Below are 17,547 nucleotides of genomic sequence, written 5' to 3' on the forward strand. Positions count from 1 at the left end.
TTTCTCGATTAAAATCCACATGCACATTTATATAGGAAACATTCAGACAACTGTTTAAAAGATAATATGCTTATATTTATTATACATCCATCTTTGTGTATAAGCAATACTATCCCGCTCAATAATGAGATTTTTTAGATGCAGCCCACATATCATCGTATGTTGGTTAATAAAAGAATCGCATGAAATATTCAAAACATAAGTACTTTTACTTTTACTTTTAATTTAAATATATGTTAATATAATGTGTAAATGTATTTCATTACGTATGTTTGTATGTGTGTGTGTGTGAGTTTAAATGTTTATAGACATAGTAAGGTAAATATTTATTACAATTTACAAACAAATAATTTCGCATTGTTTTGCTACGTTGCGCACATTGTGTTTCGTATTTGCTTAATTATCTTTAGTTATTTATTTTGCGATAATTATTTTGAGATACGCGAAATTAATTGCAACCATTTAACTGTGTAAATATATGCACATGCATATATATATATAGAAACATACATACATTTCACAATATTCTTTCGTTTGTTGTTTCTTGTTTCTGATCTCTGTTTACAGCATTATAAATAAGTTCTGGTTTTTATGCTTTAGGACATTTAAAGAATATTAAATATTAATATTTCTCATGTTTTTTTTTTTGTGTACTTTTTGTTTTTGTTTCACTTTAAACTCTGTTGCGTTCGAATCTTAAATTGTTAAATTTACATTTAGCTCTGGCCTAGTGCACCGAGTGGATCATATAATCAATTAGTTTAATTAAAGCTAAATTATTTAATAAGTATTTACAGATGTTTTGTTTATGAGCTAGCTTAAAGTATTAGTAAATAATACGCTAATTGTTGTTCTCTTAGGGTTTACTTTGTGTTTGTGTATGTGTGGGTGTATTTGCGTATGTGTATTGGTGTACTTAGAGCTAGGCTTCTTATGAGCGAGTCTATGAAATGTCCAGCAATATTTTTTATTTTATTTTGTTTTTTTTTTTCTGATTTTTTTCCGTTTGTTTCAAAACCTTTACAAAACTTGTACCTAACAGCTATTTATACATGTGCTCATCTTTTTTGTTTCTTGTTTTGTTATTTTACAGACTAATATTATAAATGTAAATGGTTTCTAGCATCATAATTCTTTTGGACGACGCATTGATAGTTTTGTGTAAGTGTATATGCAAATGTATATGAGAATGTGTGTGTGTGTGACTGAGGATATTTTTAGTGGGATTTACAAATTGTTTTTCAATACAAGATTTCAGTTAACTGTTGCTGCTTCAAACAATAAAAATTCACAAATTATTTATCACAAGTAAGGTATAAATTTTCGTACCATGCGCTATGGATTCTATGCAATATATGGATATTCATATATAAGAGAAAAACTATGAGGAAAGGCAATTTTAAAGAGATTTTAAAAATAAATAACAAATATATATTGACTAAGTTAGGTTGGGATTGGGGATTGTGGGTGGGAAATGCAAATGCATGTGAAAAACTGAAAAATCCAGCTGCAGTAGCAGAAATTTAAACGTTTCGTTTCGTAGCAGCGTCCTGCAAGCGAATGTTGCCTGCAACATGTTGCGTGCAGCAGAGCAGGCGCAGGTGTAACATAAGAACAAGAACGGCAACCGCTCAGTAATACAGGTAACTGTTGTTGTAGAAATCGTAACGGTAATCGTACGTTGGCTCGCAACATTGTTGCTGCTGCTGCTGATGTTGCTGTTGCAAATTTAGCTGCTGCTGCTGCTGTTGCCGCTGCAGTTGATGATGCTGCTGCTGTTGCTGCTGCTGAAAGTTTGACAACCAACTCGTTGTTGCGGCAATACGCAGCAGATATTTTCATTCCTTGTGATGCTGATGCTGCTGTTGCTGCTGCTGCTGCTGTTGTTGCTGCTGCTGCTGCTGCGGCAAAAGCTGATGATGTTGCTGCTGCAAATGGGGTGGCAGACGTGACTGTTGCTGCTGCTGCTGCTGCAGTGGCACGTGCTGCACCTGATGATGGCCCTGATGCACGCCATGCAACGACGCCTGCTGCTGGCTGCCGCTCGCAGTCACCGCACTGGCGGCTGTTGCCGTGGTGCCATTGTCCGACTTGTCGCGTGGCAGCAAATAGACCGAGCCATCGGCCGCCTGTTGCAGGCTATAGTCAGCCGTGGAGCAGGGATTGCCTTCGGGATCGCGCAGATACTGTGAGTGAGAAAAACGCATTGAGATTAGCTAACTCTTGCAACTGGCGATTCGCCTGAGCTGACAACCCACCTGGAATACGTGGCGATGCAGCATGGAGAACTTGTTGGAGATGCGCTTTCGCTCGGCATCGAGCTGTTCCCGAGCATGATTCAGCTCCGCTTTGCGCTTCACCACCGTGTTGACCTCATCCTCCAGCGTGAGTATCTGGTCCAGTTTGCGCTTGCGGCAATTCTGGGCGGCCACCTTGTTCTTGCCACGCCGCCGGATGTCGCGTATCAGCGACAACTGCGTCTCACTCAGATCGTATTTGGACAGCCGCTCGTTGAACTCGTCCATGGGCAGGTTGATGATGTCGCCCACTGCTATGGGTATGTTCAGGGCGCGTGCCCGCTTCTCGTCCCGCGATAGATGCTCCTCCTCCATGCCGTTGCCTGCGCCGCTGCTGTTCGACTTCGAGGCATGTTTGTTGGCTGTCGGCGGCTTCTTGTCTCGGGGATGCGGTCTGCTTAGCGATACACTTCCTTGGGGCAGCGCTCCGGCGCCTCCCTGCTGCAGTGCGTACGTGTGATTCAGCTGAACCACGCCCTGGGGCGTCAATGGAGCGCGTGGCATGCCATAGTCGGCGGTGAAGGCGCTGGCCGCGCTCATGCCATAGGCCTGGTGATAGTCCTTGGACAGGACGGGCGCCATTGCAGCTGCCTCGCCCACATTGCTGCCCGCAAAGGCCGCAGCGCCCGCCTCGTACTCGTACTTGATGCTCTGCACCTGCGGCTGCTGTTGCTGCTGCTGCGACTGGGGCGTGGCTGCCACGGGGGCCGCTGTGGCCGTCAGTGCGCTGGGCGTTTGCTTGTGCAGATCCCGCTTGCCGTACAACTGATGCTTCTTCTGGGCCACCGGCGGCTGGCGCGTATTGTTGTTGTAGCTAAAGTCGTACGGCCCTCCGTATTTGGCCTGATGATAGTCCTGCGCCGAGTCGCTGCCCTCGCCCCACTCACCATCGGAGAGCGATGGCACACGCTCCGAGCCCATCGAGCTAACCGCACTGTCACTGGACGCGTCCAAACGATCCGTTCCGCCCTGTGCTCCGCCACCATTTGCCAATAGGTCACTGGTCATGCCACCCACACCGGCTGCACCCACAGCTCCAGCTGCGCCCGCAGCTGCTACGCCGCTCATAGAGCCAACACCACCGACTGCACCACCACCACCAGCTACGCTGTTGGCATTCGCATGGCTGCCTACGTTCAGAGTGGAGCTGCCCGCGTTGCTCACATGTCCACTGCTGGGCAGGCCCAGCACCGAGGAAGTGTTGCTCGTGCTATTGTCCACCATGCGACAGAAGCCTGTGCAAGAAAGAGATAGAGAAGGGGAATTAGTTACATTTTATATGATACAAACTTGAAATTTCTTTGACTAATTTGAATTAAAATCTATTATTATTTATACAATATAATGATATATTGAAACAGTTAAGAAATAATTGAGCTAGTATCCCAGCAAATACATACATCTTAACTTTAGACTCATTTATAAGTAATTCCCTGATACTCTGTAGTATTTCGAATTGAGTTGGTTCCGCGACTAAAGAGTTGGCTAGTTCCACAGAGATAAGCAGGTTCATTCAGCCAGCTCTTACTGTACACATTCACTCTCTACGTAGATTAGCAATTTCTGCACTCATCGATTATTCAGCACAATTTGCCGTATTCGTAAAGCGTGCAATCATCTCACACGCTCGGCTTATCGTCTGCTTTGACTCTCCTTATCTACACACATACATACATATGTATGTACAGAAATATATACCCGGCTATCAGTGCCAGGCAGTCCCCAAGCTACCAGGTCTACCGTGTCTTTCACTCTATATAGTTATATTTGGGTGTAGCTCGCTAGCTACGTATATACAGCTCTATATACTACACGTATACCCATGTTCAAGACAATGTCTGTTGAGCGTTCTTTTCGGGTCTCTTATTTCATTATCTTATCGTCGTCTTGCACATTGAACCATGTGATCTTATATACTGTGCTGAAGAAGCGTATAAACGGTATCAACGGAAACAATTCTGTAAATATAACATCCCATTTCTAATTTAAGAAAATATAAATCGCAAATTTTGCAATAAGACACTCTAATGGAACAATATGGGAATGAAACTGAATTCACTTATATATTCATGATTTTAAAAGTTATATAGTTCCTTACGTTATTCGTAGAACTGATAAGCCGCAATCATTATCGTCACACTAGAGGGCATGTAATTAAGTCAATTTTTGGCTCATTATTTGTATGTGTGAGCGGATTAAGCTAACCTGTTATAAGATCATACATGCACACACACTTACATATAGTGCCTAAGTATATGTATATGTGTGCATGTAGCTAGTCTGCCTAAGTACGTCTGCCGGCTGGGCAAGGTCAAGCCCATAAACATTGATGACTGGGCAAAATTTTATACAAAATTGTAGGTCGAAGTTATCAGTGGGCCAAGTGCAATAAATACGCCCTGGAACTTGCCACGATTATAACAAATTCAAATAGAAAATAACGAGCACAAAATAATATAAGAAACCCAACGTATAACGGAAGTTATATGAAGATAACAGTTAATGCTTTTGCACGTTTTAGCTGCTGGCTAAACGGAATGCGCTCATACACACATACATTATCCGTCTCTATGTATATGCTGTCTTTGTCTAAAAATGTCGCAAACGTAAACACGTAACCCAATAACGTAATTTTTAACTTTTTTGTCATTTTATGCCAGAAATGCATCGAGACAAAGAGAGTGAAAAAGAAAGAAATAGAGAGAGACAAAGAGAGTGGGTAAGAATGAGATAGAGAGAGAGATGCGACATCAACAATAAGTGCGTACATATTATAAACATTTATAAATTGAGCACGCTAGAATATAACGAGCCAACGATATAGTACGAATAAACACATACAAATATATACATACATCTACTCATACATATAATTTCTGATATTGTGCTTTAACGTTATTGCTTCGAATGAGATGACTCAGCAGTTTAAAAATAGTAAACAGCCAACGGCGACAGCAACAAAACTTGCTGAGCGTGCATTAGAGAGAGAGAATGTCGTTGTCAGTTTGTGTGCCTATGTGTGTGTGCGCACGCGAGAGCGTGAGAGAATGGTGAGCGCGTGAGAGTGCGCGCTTTAGAACACTGTCGATGTCGTCGCTGCGCAACTTTGCTGATATCAGCAGCAGCAGTAGCAGCCGCAGCAGAGCTGGTTGCGCAGCATGACTAATGAAAAAAATTGTTACGCGGCAAATAATTAAATGGGGTTTGTGCTTTTGATGCTAACATTTCGTACGTCCGAGCATAAAAATAAAACACCGACTGCGCTGACGGAGGCGGCGACCACCACCCGCACTGGGCGCCGACGCCAATGCCTCTGCCTCCGCTTCGGCCAGGGCCGCTGTCTATGCCGCTCGCTGACACTGCCGCCACTTTTCTTTCAGGCGCTATCAAATGCTCTGCTTAATTTCACACATACATATTTCCCCTCACTCTCACCTGTTGATTTGCGTATTGAGTAGTCTGGCCAGCCGTTTTTGGGGCTGATTCTCGTGTTCGTTTGCTCGATTATTTTCGATGTTTTATTTTATTTATCTAATTTTTTTTCTTTTCGCTCACAAATACGTTACTCGCGCGTCATCAAACGTTCTAAATTCGTGATGCACCAATACATCTGAGTTTGCATGGATGTGTATGTGTGTGTTTGTCAGTCCGTGTATCGCGTATGTATGAATTCTAGTATGTTTAGCAATGTCTAACGTTTGCTTAATGTGCCAAGTGCGTCATTGTTTCATTTATCAGTGCGTTTTTCTCTAAAACTCTTAATTAATTTCATTTGTAGTCACGTTTATTGCACGTAATCAGTTTCCTCCTTTTTTAAATATTATTGTTTTCTTTTTTTTCTATATTTCATTAAATATATGTACATATTTACTTCACTATCGTATTCGATTGTTCGTGTTCGACTGATTGACTCGGACTCGTGCGGTGTTCTTGCTGCTTTGCTTTGCTTTTCTCATGCTCATTTTTAATTTTTTGCCTGAATTGAGCGCGAAACACGAGCGGGCCGAGTTGTCGGCAAGAGCCGAACGTGGCAACGATCGAGCTCTGACGCCGCAGAGCAAACGCTGTTATTCTTCACTCAAATTTAAACTAATTTTACGAATTTTATGCTAATCAGAACACCACAAAGCAGTGCAGAGCAATAACAATGCGAACAGCTAAATGTGCCAGCAGCAACAACAACACAGATATGTATGACGCGACAGTCAAAAAAGCTCATCAGTTTTCAAGTTCTCGTGCGCGTATGTTTTGTTGTTGCTCAGCTTGCGCAAGTGTGTGTGTGCGTTTTATTTCATTCGTTTTGTGCCCGCTCAACTGGAGTGAGTGATGTTCTTGAGTGAAAGCTTTGACCGAGCACAGAGCGCATGTGGGTGTGACTCAAACTGAACTCGCCCTGGCTTTTGGCATATGTAAATGCTTGACACCATGTTGCAATTATTGTATACAAGTTTTATGATAGTAGATTCCTGAATTTTATAGTAATATAAAAAATGGAGAACAGAAAATGTACATAATTACATATATACATACATACATAGATAATACATTAATTACAAGCGCTCTCTACATTTCTAAAAAATGCTTAGTCAACATAGAAATTTTTTTTTTAGCTTTTTGACTAAATAAAATTTACGAGAATTACCTATCTCAATCTGTAGAAAAATATTTAATAAAAATTCTTTAAGCACTTCCGCCTGAGTTTCTAACATAAAATGTTTCCAATTCGCTATGAGCTTTAAGCTCACATGAAAGCAGCTGAACAAAAATAAAACTTTATGTAGCAACGGAATCCATTGTTCGCTGCCCATGTCTAATGTAATTATGAAAAGCTCTGATGTAACTGGCTTTATGACAGAGCTAACTTTAAATTATTATCAGTCTTGACTGCAGTGCTTTTATATTTAGTATATTAGCTTATTTTGAAATAGAGACATTGTTAATCACTTACTATCTGTCATATCCATCAAGTGAAGATCCTCATCATTGAAAAAGGAGTTGATTAAACCATCTGTGTGATTCACGTCCGAAGAGGTGTTCTATAGATAACAAATCGTTTAGCACTCTGAGCATAGGGATCATAATTCATGTTCGATCATACCGCATAATACATCATCTCGTGTTCCATTTTGTAGTTGCTGCTGGCAGCGGCAGCGGCGGCCGCTGCAGCCGCAGCAGCAGCAGCGCCGTCCGCGTCATGGCTGGCGTTGGTCAAATGCATGCTGGACGAGACGGCCGAGCCCAGATTGTGACCGTAATGCGGCTGGCCACCGGCGGCCGAGCAGAGGTCACCCAATGTCGAATTGGCATGCAGCATAGCGGCGTGGTGGCCATGGCTGTGGCCATGGTGCGGGCCGGATGACGGTGGCGGCGGCGGCGGCAACGTGGCAGCCGCCGACTGACCGTACTGTGCCGCGTGCTGGGCGCTGGGTGGGACGCCGGGACTCTGGTACGAGTAGCTGGTATAGTGTGGCGGATAGGGCGGCATATCGGAGACGCCGCCGACCACGCCCATGCTCGGTATGGGGCTAAAGTAGGTGGCCAGGTCCTGCAAGCGATCCATCGAAACGGTGCGATTCAGGCGCGGCATGCGGCCCTGTGGAAAGGAAAATGCAGACCAAATGATTAAATTGTGTGTGTGTGTGTGTGTGTGTGTGTGTGAGTGTGTAAGTGTATGAAAACGAGAAGCTGCACAAACTGTTGATGTATTAACAAGAAACGAGAAGGGCTTAGAGACCAACAGGGAGACATGGAGAGGGAGAGCGCGGCCTGCTCATTGTGAAATATACTAATAAATAAGCGATCAATCATGCAAGACTCCGTTTACGGAATTCTCTAGAAATGCGCAACAATAAGCCGCAGACAAGACACGAAAAAAAAAAACAGCTATAAATAATAAAAAATAAATATAAATATAAAAAAAAAAAACTAAATTCAAATTGCGCTGCAAGTAAAGCCAGGCTTGTTGTTGTTTGTCTGCCTGTCCGTCCGTCTCACTGACTGTCTGTTCGTCTGTCTCGGCGATCGGTTAAGCCAAAAAACGTGCACAATGTATCAATCGGGCGATTTCTGTTGTTGCCCAAAAGATCGATCAACATGAAATTGAAATGAAACATTTTCGTTTTTTTTTTTTTTTTTTTTTCATATCGTTTCACAGTTTGACAAGTGCCACAGCCAGCGGTCGGTCTTCGATTTGGGTTGCCTTTCAGCCTTTCAGCTTCAGCTTCAGCATCAGCTATATCTGAATCTGCATCTGTAGCTGTAGCTGTATCTAACTGATCGACAGAGTTCGTGCTGTGAGACGACTTCATTAGTTGAGCTTTTGTTATTCTTAATTATCGCTTTGGTTTATTTATTTGCTTAACTAATGCCAGACGAGCTCTTCGCATTGCATACAGCCAGGCGTGGGCGCCGGCCTAAAATATATGCACATATATTAACACACACACCAACAAAGAGAAAGAGAGAGAGGGAGAGAGAGATAGAGACAGTGAGAGAACGCGAGGATCTCGCACGTTCCTCGAAACAATTTGTTAAACGCCGCAATTAAGCGCTAAAAGCCGCAAAGCCATCAAAAAGAAACAAAACCGGGCCCAAATCATATTCGAAATTGAAGGATGCGGCCGGCATTGACATTCAGATTGAGTTGCAGATAAATTCCAGCAAACACGAAATATGACGCGACGGGCCTTGAGTAGGTGTAAAGTAAAAGAGCAAAAAAAAAAGAAAAGAAACACACACACACACGCATACAGCAAAGATGCATTTAAAAAAAGTAAAGAACGAACCGAAATTGAACTAAAACTGAAATGAACCGAACCGGTGAACGGCTGAATGTCGACTTTGACTCCTTGACTGGGGAACGAGACAACGTTGACTGACAGTTGCGCGGATACAGATACAGATACAGATACAGATACAAATGTTGATGTTGAGATACAGATGCAAAGGCAAGGCGAATGCAGTGAGTATCTGTGCGCATGTGTGTGTGTATGTGTGTGAGGCTGTATAAACAACTATATACACATACATCTCTAATATATGCCTCGACACGCTCTTCTCGGCAAACAGGTAAGACAACAAGCCAAAGCCAGTTGCCAGGGCAGGTAAACGGGGCGTTTACTTTTGGCCAGTTGCATGTGCATGTGCTTCTGGTTTCTATGTGTGTGTGTGTGTGTGCGTCTATGATTGTATGTGTCTGGGCGTCTGTGTGTAATTTCAATTGTCACTGTCTTGTCATTAACTTCTGGTGTTAGTTTGCCAGCCACTGGCCATTGTTTTGTCGCGTTTCACACGCAAAGCAAAGCCAAGTGTTGAGGCTTAGATACGGTAGCTGGCTAACAAATCGACACACACACACACTTATAGCCATTTCTTGATCTGTTGCTGTCTGCTTTCATTGAAGTTGTTTGCCGTTAGATTCAGCCTGCAGCCGCTAGAACTTCTTGGAGTACCGTTTGCAGTAGGCTCTCAACGATATTCGATATGCTCGACAGATCGTAACTATGCAGTTATAGAAGCTTAAATACGATAATTAACTAAGCAGCTTAACACTTGAGTCTCTGTGTTTAATCAATTCAATTGATTAAATTGATGGGATTAGGCACATAGATATGGGATAAGAGAGCTAGACGAGTATATTATTTAGAGTGGGTTGTAATACAAATTCCGTGAAGCTTGCCCTGACTTAAGACGAGTTCTATATACTTTTAAGGACAGTCATATCTTCCACTAATACTAACTAGTTTTATGTTTTTATATATTTATTTATATTCATATATTTATATTTATATTAAACATAATTCTAAATTTTTAGCAATAACTACACAGTTTACTAAACAAGCCTTAAACTGCAATTGCTTTGTAGTACTTCAAAATAAAGCCAATGTTATTTCAATTATTTTTAGCTTTCATAACAGATTCTCAAAAAAAAAAATAAAAACCAAAAATTATTCTATTATGATTGGCGCGATTCTCTTTTATATTTAAGCTTCTTTCACTTGGTGTGAATACCCCCATTATTGAGACTCTCAAATCTCTTAAGGCGATCGTCTATCGTCATCGATTGGACTGTGTAAAGAAATCAGAATTATATCTTGCTGAAATGTCATGATATACCATTGGCTAATTCATAAAAAATAATTGACTAAGCAATTCTAGAATTCATTTAACTATTCAAGAGTAATATCACTTTTGATCTAAAGATGAATTAAAAATATATAAAATAAAACCTTTATATGTTTATATGCTATCAGGTGCCATTAGCTGGGCATCTCTAGACTCTTCTCTCCCCTAGAGTACTATTACTTGATTATAGAGATCTTAAAACAAATTAACTCCCATCATTAAGCTCTAATGCTAATAATTAGCCAATCGATTGCTGCTGAATGCGCACATCAAGCATTTTCACAAACTTTCTCTGCAAAAGGAAACTCCAAATCTCTGGCTATAACTAAAGATAGTCTTTGCATAGTCGCTCATACCTCTCTCTCTCTCTCTCTCTCTCTCTCTTTGTCTCACTCACTCTGCTATCAAATCAAATCGCAGTTTATTTCAATTTTTTTGCTGTATTTCTTTCTTTTTGTCATTAATTTGATTTACGAGTCTCAAGAGGACAGCGCGACAGCCATCAAACTGTTTACATAAATTGAATAAAAAAAAACATAAAAAAAAACCTTATACACTCACACTCTCACACTCGAGAGCAAAAAATTGTGTATATAACTCGAAGATGCTGTAAAATAATTAATAAAGTTTTTTGCGCTGATTTTGTGCTTAGCGCTTTTTGTAAATATTTAAAATTCACATAATTAAAGCGACGACGACGACGATTAAGGCGTGAGGGGGAAGTCGCGGCAACAGACGGCGGGCTTAGGGCTGCGAGCATTAAGAGATACTTTTTGTGTTGTTGTTGCTGTTGTTGTTGTTGCTGTTGCTGTATTCGCGCTTACTAAATGGAGATTTAATTGCAGGGGCTACTGCAGCGGCAATTGAAGTGGCCGCAGTTCAGCTGCAATCAAGACAACGGCAACGGAGGCGTGGCAGCGGAGGGGCGGCAAGTGCCACCGAATTCAATAAACACACGGCGCACATGCGGAAAAACTCAAGTGGCGCATTGCTACAACAACAGCAACAGCAGCAGCCACAACAACAACAAAGCGGCATTAATGAACACCAAGCTAAGCCAAGTTTTTTTTGTGCCCCTCTTTTTTCTCTGTATTTGTATTGTGATTGCAATTAGCAGGAGGAGAAGGGGTAGGGGAGTGGCGAGCAGATCGAGGGTTTAGCCCGGGGTTTTAGTTACGCGCACAAATGGCAAATTAAATGTTATCAGGAAGCTGACACTTTGCACACCGCATTGCATAATCATAATCAAGATCGACAAAGTTGCCTAATGACAGACAGTTGAACCAGGAGACAGACACAGACAGAGCGACAGGGCGACATAGAGACAAAGTGAGCTATACAAAGAGACAGAGATGGAGTTGGGTAAAAACCCTAGATGCGAGGATTTGCCGTTGCGCTTCCTGTGAAAGCCAAATACAGATCATCTGGCTCATTAAATGGCTTTGGCTATGCCATGCAAGTGCAACAAGTAGCTGCCGCCGCCGTAACCCGCTGTGCATTCACCAAAACTGAACAGCATCAAGGTAGAGCCAGAGAGAGAGAGAGAGAGAGCGAGAGAGTCTGTCATATATAGGGGTTACAGTTAGAGGGTTCCCGGGTTCAAGGTATTCACCTCTAATCCCTTGCGGCTAACCACAGCGAGCGGCTTGAAAGAAAGACTTTAAAGTAATTGCCGCTGACTTCATGACTGCTCAGCTCTGACATCGTCTCCCTCTCTCTCCTTCTCTCTCTCTCGTTGTCTCTGTCAACTGTAGCTGCGTTTCTTCACTCTATTGTATGGCCGCCTTTGTTCAGCTTCATTAGATGCCTGCGCATGCGCATAGAGCCTGGTTAAATATTTTGAGCAGCTACCCATTCAGTAGCAAGGACACATGTTTTGGTGGTTTAGTGTGGTTTTTGGTGGTTTTATCGCTTGCCGCTGCACTTGTTTGCTTGGCTTTGCGTGCGGCTTAGACACCAGACACCATAAGCTGTCAGAAGACACTTAGAACTCAATATAAATAGATCAAAGACATCATTAAATTGACAGACTTATAGAAGTGTGTAAAGATAATGGCAGGAGAGAGCAAGAGAGGCATACAGATCTAACAGTTAGCTAAGCATTATTGTCAGCATTAACAGAAGTGCTAATATTAACATTAAAAATATAACATAGGGAATACAGAGAAGTAAGCTAATATTTCAATTAGGTACTACATTTGGTATTAACATTAACGTTAACCAAACTAGCCGGAATCTTCAAATATGAATCAGATAGAATACAAAATCTTTGTTATATACCCAACTAATATAATCTCTTGACACACCATATATAGATTATGCTCATATAAGACTTCCACACCTAATTTTACGCTTGATTCTGTACAGCATATACAAATTTTACTACAAGTCAAACTATCTATCATCATATAAGGTCCTGCCTAATAATACAATTTATACTCATGGGAAATATACCTTAAGTTTGGTACAGTTTCTGCCTGAATTTCGCTTGTGAGTCACATTAAGCATAGTTGTCTTGCCCCATCAAATCAAAATCATATCAATAGGTGGCAGTTAAGCCAGCTGGTGAGTGGTGAGCAGGGGCGGTGTTGGTGGTGCTGGTGATGGTGTTGCTGTTGGTTGTCTTGCAGCAGCCAAGCTGCGCAAACAAACGAAACAAGCAACAGCAAGAGCTTCACACAAATCAGACACATCGTGAGGGCAGTCGAGCCAAAAAGAATCTTTACAAGACTTGAGCGCAGCTGAAGAGCAGCAGCAACAGATGAAGCCAACAACAACTTGTACATATATATACATATACATATACATCTACATATATACTAGATATACAGATATTTTCGTTGCTCGCCTCAATCTTTTTGATGAGGCAGTTACAACAAAAGCCACAGATTGACGAACTTTGCTGGCTGAAACGAAACGGAACGGATGAAGAAGGCTGAGCGAGGCTGAACCGGGCCGTGTTTTATACAACCAGATTTGAAGCTTTGTACAAACAGCCACGAAAATACAGAAAAAAAAAAATAAATAAAAAATAAATAAAAATAAAGAATAACAACAATGATGCGAGCCAAGATCAAGTGCTCGAGAACGAAGCACAGGCAGCGAGGCAAAAATGGAAGAAGAAAAAAAAAATCAAGAAAGAGAAAAAATGAATCAAGAAGATGAAAAACACTCGAAAACGACGTGCAAATGATCCTTGAATGCGGCTTTAAATGTACACGAATATATATTTATATATACATGTATATGGGGCCAAGAGTGGTATGTGGCGGATGCTGGCACTTAAAAGGATTCGAATCAATGGCTTACCTGATGATGGCCATGATGGTAGCCAGCGGAGCTGGGCGGCTGACGCTGAAAGGCGCTGCCCGGTGTGGAGCCCATGGTGGCATAGTTGGCGCTCGCCTGGACCGCACGCTGATGGGCTGCAGCGGCAGCCGCGTGGTGGGCGTGGGCGTGATGGTGGTGGGCGGCAGCGGCGGCATGATGATGATGGGTGTGGCTATGGGGATGGGCATGGGCATGGGGATGGGCATGATGGTAGGGCGGTGCGGTTGATTGCAGCATTTCGTCTAATTCCTTTTTGGCGTCGTCATCTAAATCGAAGAGCGGCGAACCCACAGAGTCCTGCAGATCATCAAAATCACCGACCGAGTAGCTAGCCTCGTTAGCCCTATCGTTGAACTCCTGCTCAGCAAAGATCAATTCCTCGCCCGTTTCGGAAACAATACGCGTTGTCGGTGTGCTATTCAATGCGGCAGCAGCAGCAGCAGCAGCAGCGGCCTGAGAGGTGGAAGCAACCGAATCGCTGTGTAGCTAAAAATGTGCAGAGAAAGTCGTAAATTAGATGGGGCAGCTAGACAAAGAGAGAGAGAGAGAGAGCGGAAGATCACTTACCACGTCGTCCTCAAGCGTAAAGGGAGGCAGTTGCAGCACGTCGTTGAGCAGCTCATCCAAAGGTAAGCGAATGTATTCACCTGTGGGTGGCATTTAAATGGCATTAAGTCAAGTCATCCAAGCATAGATCAATTGTATAATACATGAATGTAGTTGGAGAGCATTAGAACCCAAGAGGCAAGCACTTTCAATAAATATTTGTAAATATACCAAAAAAATACAAAAATATTTTGATGCCAGCTACAAGTCTCTGGAGCATCATCAATTCAATTCCATCCCAATATAATCCCAAGAGCAAATCCCGAACTGGACTTGAAAATGACAAAAATACGGTAGCACTTCCCAGTGGGATAGATTGCAAATCGTAAAGGTAAACAAACAGGAGTGCAACAATCATTAATCATAAATATCAAAAGATCAGCTGCAACTCACGGAAGCAGCTGATAAAACGGCTAAAAAAGACGAAAAATTCCAAATAAATGTGCTTAATTTATGATGCGTTTTGACAGGTCTCCTAAAAGGCAAAGAAAGATTGCTCTAGTGTGGAGTGTTGTGGGAGACTAGCATATTAAATATGCAGAATCATTAACTGCTTAAGTAACCGATGAAAGAAATGTAGTAGAGGACTTGAAGATTGCATACCTAAGCTCATGGAGTAGATAACAAAAGAAGGAATTATTTTTATTGTGACTATACTGTAGACTAGTCTACACTCCAAATTTCATGTCTCTAACACTTATAATTTTCCAGTTATATCGAAAATGAAGAAGTCCTATAATGGATTTGTATGAATTTTAATGAAACTAGATAGAAAATGGATTATGATTAATAAATAAATATCCAAAATTTGCAAGTCTGTTACGATTATAAAGTTATATATAGAGGGTATACTTAGAACAATTCAGATTCTATCCGAGATGTATCCTCACATTCCTTGAATTCCTTCTCTCTCACTCCCTAAGAGCCTAATCAAATAACTAAAGCAAAGCTTCTGTGTATCGCTTACTTAAATGGGCCACACCATATTGAACATGGTCAAATATTTGCATAGAGTATTGCGGGTATTGTAGTGAGAAGAGGCAAAGAAATGGGCACTCATATTATCAGTAAATTACTACTTAACATCGCCAACACCAGTTCCACGAAAGGTAAATTCCAAAAGTGGTAGCTGGACAAACTAAATAATAAACATGGCTCAAACCAAAAGAAAAATTGGTGGGCGCGCACCACCAGCGACCGGCAACCACCAACCACTCGAGCCATCTAGATAAAAAAAAAATTGGGTAGAAACAACAAAAAAAAATGAGAAAAGAATATGAAGAAAAGTAAGTAAGAAAGGAAAAAAAAGTTGCTCGGGTCGCTCAAGTGCTGTGACGACGCTCACGACCTTTGCCGTTGGCACTTGAGTAGGGTCAGAAATTAGAATAAATAAACGGACGGACAGACGGACGGGCTGGGGAGATGGGAGCAACTGGCAACTTGGCTGGAACAATTCCTTGGCTCGATGTTATTCTTACGATTGGTTACAAAATACATTCCACTGCGACCATTTTGTGGCCAACACACACGCACCGAGGCAACGGCTGTTTGGCCATGTTTTTACTAGGCCTTAGCCTGTTATTTTAGGGCTGGCATTTAATTCGGCCTTTTTTTTTTTTTTTTTTTTGGTAACAGTTTGAGGCCTGTAATTTGGCTAACTGTTTACTTATCATTTTTGGGCTTGTTGTTTGTCTCTTCTGTTCTTGGCCATTGCCGTTGCCTGCATGTTTTGCTTGGCTTGGCCGCATTGTTGGAAATGTCTATAAAAATATTATTCGATTTGCGTTGCGTTTTCTATTGTGTGTATCTGTGGGTGTGTGCGTGTGTGTCTGTGTGTGTACCGTCTGTCACCAACAATTAAGTGACAACAGCCTAAAAGGTGTTCAGCCCTATCCACATTTGAGGCCTTATTATGTTTTCGTAGTTTTCGTGCTTTTGTTTGGACGCTTCCAAGTTTTATCTTTGATTACCTTTCAGGAAGTTTCATTCAATCAATTGTCAATAACTAAAGTCTCTGTTTGTGTGTGTGTGGGGGGGCGTGGCAGTATTGGCCATATGCTGTATGCTAATCAGATGCTATAGTAACTAAGTTTTGGTAAACACTGTAAGGGCGTTGTCCGTCAATAAAACATGAAGAGGTTTAGATAAATATCATAGAGGCAAATTATGAGGAGGAGGAATAGACATAGATAAATATCTTCTACGTAACAGAGATCTTGTTGGGCATACAATTTACTTAAATAAAAATATTAAAAGCGAGGCATGACTATTGGAAGAATTAAAGGACTTAAGATCTCCTTGAGCAAAGAAAGGAATTTATTAAACCAGATGACTCTAATACTGAGAAGCTGGGAGACCTTGCTTGATGTATAAAATATGGTAGGATTTATTTATTATTATATATATTATGTATGTATATTTAATTTTTTTTATGTGTTTAGATGATTTGAAGTTATTTATAAAAGCCGATCAATGCCGCATAACTTTTTCTGGCATACAGAAACATTTATTTATAACTTCTATTCACTTTTGTTGTCCCCTTTGCCGTCGGCATCTGAATTTGAATATTATACGGATTTATCAGGAATATCCCCTAAAATTTGGTAAAACTCTTATACGTGAAAAATAAAGATTTATAAATAGTTGAAATAGTTAGGAATATTTGAGCAAGATAATTAAATTAAGCGATGGAGTAAATTTTCTGAGTACAGTCTGATCCTTCTCTAAGTTCTATTTCATATCTATCGTCTATTTCATATCTAGAATATAATGGAATGAAGCGGCAACTAGTTCACACATAGGCTTAGATTTAGTAGAAGTAAGAGAATATTGGCTAAAAATAAATTCCAACTAACTGATAGAAGTCATGGGGAATGATGAATACTGAAATAACTATGTAGGAATCATTTTGAATGAGATATTAAATGATAATCTGCATAAGCAATATGCTATGATATTCTATTATAGTAAAGAATAAATATCACATTCAACTGATTCAAAGTTTAACTTCAGATTATACATAGATCCTACATCTCGAGCTATCAACATAAATTGAGGGCAACAGCAAATGGTCGAATGGCCTAGAACTAGAATCGACGACAGCTGCCACACAATTGGCCACTGTGGGCTGCGCCGATTGAAATGTTGCAATCAATCGCAACTGACAAAATCGAATCAAAATAATGCGGTC

At 41.2% G+C, this 17,547-nt stretch overlaps 1 protein-coding gene across 1 annotated transcript in view; it reads right to left on the reverse strand.

The window, feature by feature from the left end:
* Positions 1-185: 185 nt before the first annotated feature.
* The window catches only part of cnc (NFE2 like bZIP transcription factor cap-n-collar), a 39,331-nt gene continuing 21,969 nt past the window's right edge, over positions 186-17,547 (reverse strand). The window contains exons 5-10 of the mRNA XM_089264859.1: positions 14,319-14,398; positions 13,731-14,237; positions 7,396-7,890; positions 7,246-7,333; positions 2,259-3,532; positions 186-2,186 (exon numbers count right to left, since the gene is read on the reverse strand). Coding sequence (XP_089120985.1) covers positions 1,839-2,186; positions 2,259-3,532; positions 7,246-7,333; positions 7,396-7,890; positions 13,731-14,237; positions 14,319-14,398 — 2,792 coding nt within the window. The 3' untranslated portion in view covers positions 186-1,838. The remainder of the gene's footprint in view (positions 2,187-2,258; positions 3,533-7,245; positions 7,334-7,395; positions 7,891-13,730; positions 14,238-14,318; positions 14,399-17,547) is intronic.

Source organism: Drosophila navojoa, chromosome 2 (genome assembly GCF_054131105.1).
Source record: "Drosophila navojoa isolate 15081-1374.11 chromosome 2, UAZ_NAV_1.0, whole genome shotgun sequence".
Classification (NCBI taxonomy): Eukaryota; Metazoa; Arthropoda; class Insecta; order Diptera; family Drosophilidae; genus Drosophila; species Drosophila navojoa.